General features: G+C 52.5%; 1 protein-coding gene across 1 annotated transcript in view; it reads right to left on the bottom strand.

The window, feature by feature from the left end:
* Window positions 1-2,823: 2,823 nt before the first annotated feature.
* Window positions 2,824-4,789, bottom strand: part of LOC119350660 — a 3,571-nt gene continuing 1,605 nt past the window's right edge. Inside the window, exons 2-3 of the mRNA XM_037618380.1 lie at window positions 3,146-3,495; window positions 2,824-3,000 (exon numbers count right to left, since the gene is read on the bottom strand). Of these exons, the coding sequence (XP_037474277.1) occupies window positions 2,824-3,000; window positions 3,146-3,495 (527 nt within the window). The remainder of the gene's footprint in view (window positions 3,001-3,145; window positions 3,496-4,789) is intronic.

Below are 4,789 nucleotides of genomic sequence, written 5' to 3'. Positions count from 1 at the left end.
ACTATTACTTCTACTACTATGGCTAACGATTTAGCAATGACGTAAAGTAATTACATGGCGTTATTCAGTGACACGCAGGTCATATAATAAATAAAGACAACTCCTATGGCTCCTGCCGGTTGTCATACTCATCGACATGCAAGTCGTGATTCCTATTACAAGAATATGATCAATCTCATACATCACATATATTTCATTCATCACATCCTTCTTGGCCATATCACATCACACGGCATATGCTGCAAAAACAAGTTAGATGTCCTCTAATTGTTGTTGCAAGTTTTTACGTGGCTGCTATAGGTTTCTAGTAAGAACACTTCTTACCTACGCCAAAACCACAACGTGATATGCCAATTGCTATTTACCCTTCATAAGGACCCTTTTCATCAAATCCGATCCGACTAAAGTGAGAGAGACAGACACCCGCGAGCCACCTTATACAACAAGTGCATGTCAGTCGGTGGAACCTGTCTCACGTAAGTGTACGTGTAAGGTCGGTCCGGGCCGCTTCATCCAACAATACCGTCGAAACAAGATAGGACTAGTAACGGTAAGCATATTGAACAAAATCAACGCCCACAACAACTTGTGTTCTACTCGTGCATAGAAACTACGCATAGACCTAGCTCATGATGCCACTGTTGGGGAACGTAGCACAAATTCAAAATTTTCTACGCAACACCAAGATCAATCTATGGAGATTCTAGCAACGAGAGAAAGAGAGGATGAGCATCTTCATACCCTTGAAGATCGCTAAGCGGAAGTGTTACAAGAACGCGGTTGATGGAGTAGTACTCGTAGCGATTCAGATCGCGGTTGATTCCGATCTAAGCACCGAATGAACGACGCCTCCACGTTCAACACACGTACATCCCGGGGATGTCTCCTCCTTCTTGATCCAGCAAGGGGAGAGGAGAAGTTGAGGGAGAACTCCGACAACACAACGGCGTGGTGATGATGGAGCTCGTGGTTCTCCGACAGGGCTTTGCCAAGCACTACGGAGGAGGAGGAGGTGTTGGATGAGGGAGAAGGCTGCGCCAAGGAAAGGGTGCGGCTGCCCTCTCTCTCCCTCACTATATATAGGGGGAAGGGAGGAGGAGGCACCCTAGGGTTCCATAGGGGAGGGGCGGCGGCCACAGGGGAAACCCTAGATGGGTTTGGGCGCCCCCACCCCCTAGGAAACTTGCCCCCCAAGCTGGGAGGGGCGGCTGCCCTAGGGGTGACGCCCCCACCTCTCCTGGTTACGTGAGATGGGGTGGGAGGGGCGCTCAGCCCTTAGTGGGCTGATGTGCCCCCTCCCCTTGGCCCATAAGGCCCCCCAACGCTTGCCGGGGCCTCCGAAACCCCTTTCGGACACGCTGGTCATCACCTGGTACCTCCGGAACAATTCCGGACTCCAATACCCTTCGTCCAATATACCAATCTTCACCTCCGGACCATTCCGGAGCTCCTCGTCATGTTCGGGATCTCATCCGGGACTCCGAACAACCTTCGATAACCACATACTATTCCCATTACAACTATAGCGTCACCGAACCCTAAGTGTGTAGACCCTACGGGTTCGGGAATCATGCAGACATGACCGAGACAGCTCTCTGGCCAATAACCAACAGTGGGATCTGGATACCCATGTTGGCTCCCCCATGTTTCACGATGATCTCATCGGATGAACCATGATGTCGGGGATTCAATCAACCCCATATACAATTCTCTTTGTCAATCGGTATGTTACTTGCCCGAGATTCGATCGTCGGTATCCCAATACCTTGTTCAATCTCGTTACCGGCAAGTCACTTTACTCGTTCCGTAATGCATGATCCCATGACTAACTACTTAGTCACATTGAGCTCATTATGATGATGCATTACCGAGTGGGCCCAGAGATACCTTTCCGTCATACGGAGTGACAAATCCCAGTCTCGATTCGTGCCAACCCAACAGACACTTTCGGAGTTACCTGTAGTGCACCTTTATAGCCACCCAGTTACGTTGTGACGTTTGGTACACCCAAAGCATTCCTACGGTATCCGGGAGTTGCACAATCTCATGGTCTAAGGAAATGATACTTGACATTAGAAAAGCTCTTAGCAAACGAACTACACGATCTTGTGCTATGCTTAGGATTGGGTCTTGTCCATCACATCATTCTCCTAATGATGTGATCCCGTTATCAATGGCATCCAATGTCCATGGTCAGGAAACCATAACCATCTATTGATCAACGAGCTAGTCAACTAGAGGCTCACTAGGGATATGTTGTGGTCTATGTATTCACACATGTATTACGGTTTCTAGTTAATACAATTATAGCATGAACAATAGACAATTATCATGAACAAGGAAATACAATAATAACCATTTTATTATTGCCTCTAGGGCATATTTCCAACACCTCCCGCACGCGTCCTCCGAGTTGTTGAGCGTGTAGCCCCCCTCCCATCACCTTTCCTCACCACATCCTACCCTATGACGACATCCAGCATGTGCTTCGCGCCATGTCTGAACGTTGCCTTGTCACCCCCATCTCACCGCGCCACCGCTGCTTGCTTGGAGCCAGCCTCGCAACCGTCACCAACCCTCCGTGATGGCACATGATGACGGTGTCCTGGCTAAGAGGCTTCTCACCACAATGGTTATTCGTCTGGTGGGCCAGGCTAAGAACCCCTTTGTCGGTTGCATTCTGTTCTACTTTGGTCGGCCTATGGCGTATCTCGTGAAGATTTCAGAAGGCTTGACGTGCAAGCCAAGAAGCTGAGATCATGGAGATTCTACCTCCCCGTACATAGCCGACTAGGATCCATGTACCCTAGAACCCCCGGTGTGCTACATAAGACAGGCACCAGGCTCGTAGATAGAAAGCAAAGCATGCAGCATAGTTACCAATATCTCGAGACGTTGCAAACATGTGAATAAGGTTAAGAGGTGTATAGCTTTGGTTAGCTCTTCGCCGTTTGTGAATTTCATACCGAAGACGAGCGAGGTTACAAAGGGCAAGGCTATCTGCATCAATCAAGTAGAAACAAAAAAAGATTTAGATATCTATGTTTGGCCGTTAAAATTGATAAGCAAACAAAAAATACGTTTAGGACTTGACTGAATTATCGCAAGGTTACAAGTGCTAATATAACAAATAATTAGTGCATACCTTATTAGAAAAAGTAGTAAGGCTCGGCGAGCCCAAGCTCGGCAGCTTAAGCACAAACTCTGGAAGCCTCCGCTTGCCAAAATTAACAGCAAAATTTGGTATACACCAGAGATCAATGTGCGTGAAGGTGATGCTTTGAAGGACTGGCGTGTCCCTTACGGAGAACTCGTCGAGAGGGACACTGGGCGTGCTCATGGACATGGTCGTAAGGGTGCAGGAGCGAAAGGAAACGCGGTGGAGTCCGTGGATCATGAAGAGATGCAGCTCCCGGAGAACAGGGCAGGCCTCGATCATGCGGTGGAGTGCCGTCTCAGAGATGATCACGTCGGACAGGTATAGATAGTCAAGATTTGGCATGGTCGGTGTTGAAAGGGAGAGAGGGATTTGGTGGAATAGTTGTTCATTGCTTGAGCCTCGTGGGCATATATATAGGAGTACATGATCATCTTGGAGTACAAGGCAAGGTAGAATAATATCCTACGCTATCCTAGCTTTCCTATACAATCACGTTACTCAACATTCCCCCGCAGTCACAACGGTAGCGACGCAGACGGTGAGACTGGAGAAGAATCCGAAGGCAAGCTAACGGACACCCCCCCATAGTCGTAACGGTCGATGCATCGCGGAGTCGTGGCTGGAGTGAAAACCGACGAGGTTGCTCAAGCAGGCGGTAGCCCTTTGTGCCGTTTGTTGAGGTAGCCGAGAGCGTGGGTGGTGGAGCCGTGGTCGAGGTAGCCGTGCGAAGAATGCCGTGGTCGATGTCGAGTTGGGGTAGCCGGTGTCGAGAAAGTCGCTGTGGAGCCGCGGGCGCAAGGAGGCACCGAGTTAGTCGTGGGCGCAGTGGTGTCGAAGTAGTAATGCGCCAGGAAGTAGATGATGTTGACGACGTGTCGCGCCGGGGTTGCCAACCCTGGGGACACATCATAGACGAAGGCACGCGTCGGTGTTGCCAGCACCGGGCATGCGTAGACGGACAAAGACGAAGTTGACGAAGCGCCGCACCAGGCTTACCGGGCCCGGGGACACGTCGTGGACGAAGGCACGCGGCGGTGTTGCCAGCACCGGGCATGCGTAGATTAGGGACCTGCACGAGCTGTACGCCATGTCGAAGAAGTCGGAGGGCCAGCAGAGAAGAACTCGACGACGGTTGTGGCGTCCATCGGCGCGGGGCCAATGTCACCAACGGTGGTCGGAGTAGACGAAGTGGTCGGGGTAGATGACGGCGACGCTGGCGACGGGCTGGATGCTGGACGAAGACGAACGGGTGGACAGGCGGCGGCAGCAGCTACGGAGGTAGCCGCGGCGGCGGCCAATGAAGAGCGGCGGCGGTGGCCTGACGGCGGCTAGGTTAGGAGTGCGGCGGCGGTGCTCGAAGTAGGCAAAGAACCCTGACAGCGTGACGAAGACCGGCGCGGACGGTGGCGTTCCCGCGCCAAGGAAGACGGCGTGGCTCATACCACGGGAAGTCGACGCGCGGTGACGACGAAGTGGACCGCGGGCCGCGGCACTACGGCCCGAAGGGGCGACGCAGCGGCGGCGGGCAGGTCGGGGCGACGGCGGGAAGACCTCGGGGCGGCGGCGGAGACCGCGGGCCGTGTCGCGACAGCCCGAAGGGGCGGCGCGGCGGAGGAGCGCGGGTCGGTG

This window comes from Triticum dicoccoides, chromosome 1B (assembly GCF_002162155.2).
Source record: "Triticum dicoccoides isolate Atlit2015 ecotype Zavitan chromosome 1B, WEW_v2.0, whole genome shotgun sequence".
NCBI classification, from domain to species: Eukaryota; Viridiplantae; Streptophyta; class Magnoliopsida; order Poales; family Poaceae; genus Triticum; species Triticum dicoccoides.
The sequence above is the reverse complement of the archived record's forward strand: the minus strand, read 5'-3'. Positions and strand labels throughout refer to the sequence as shown.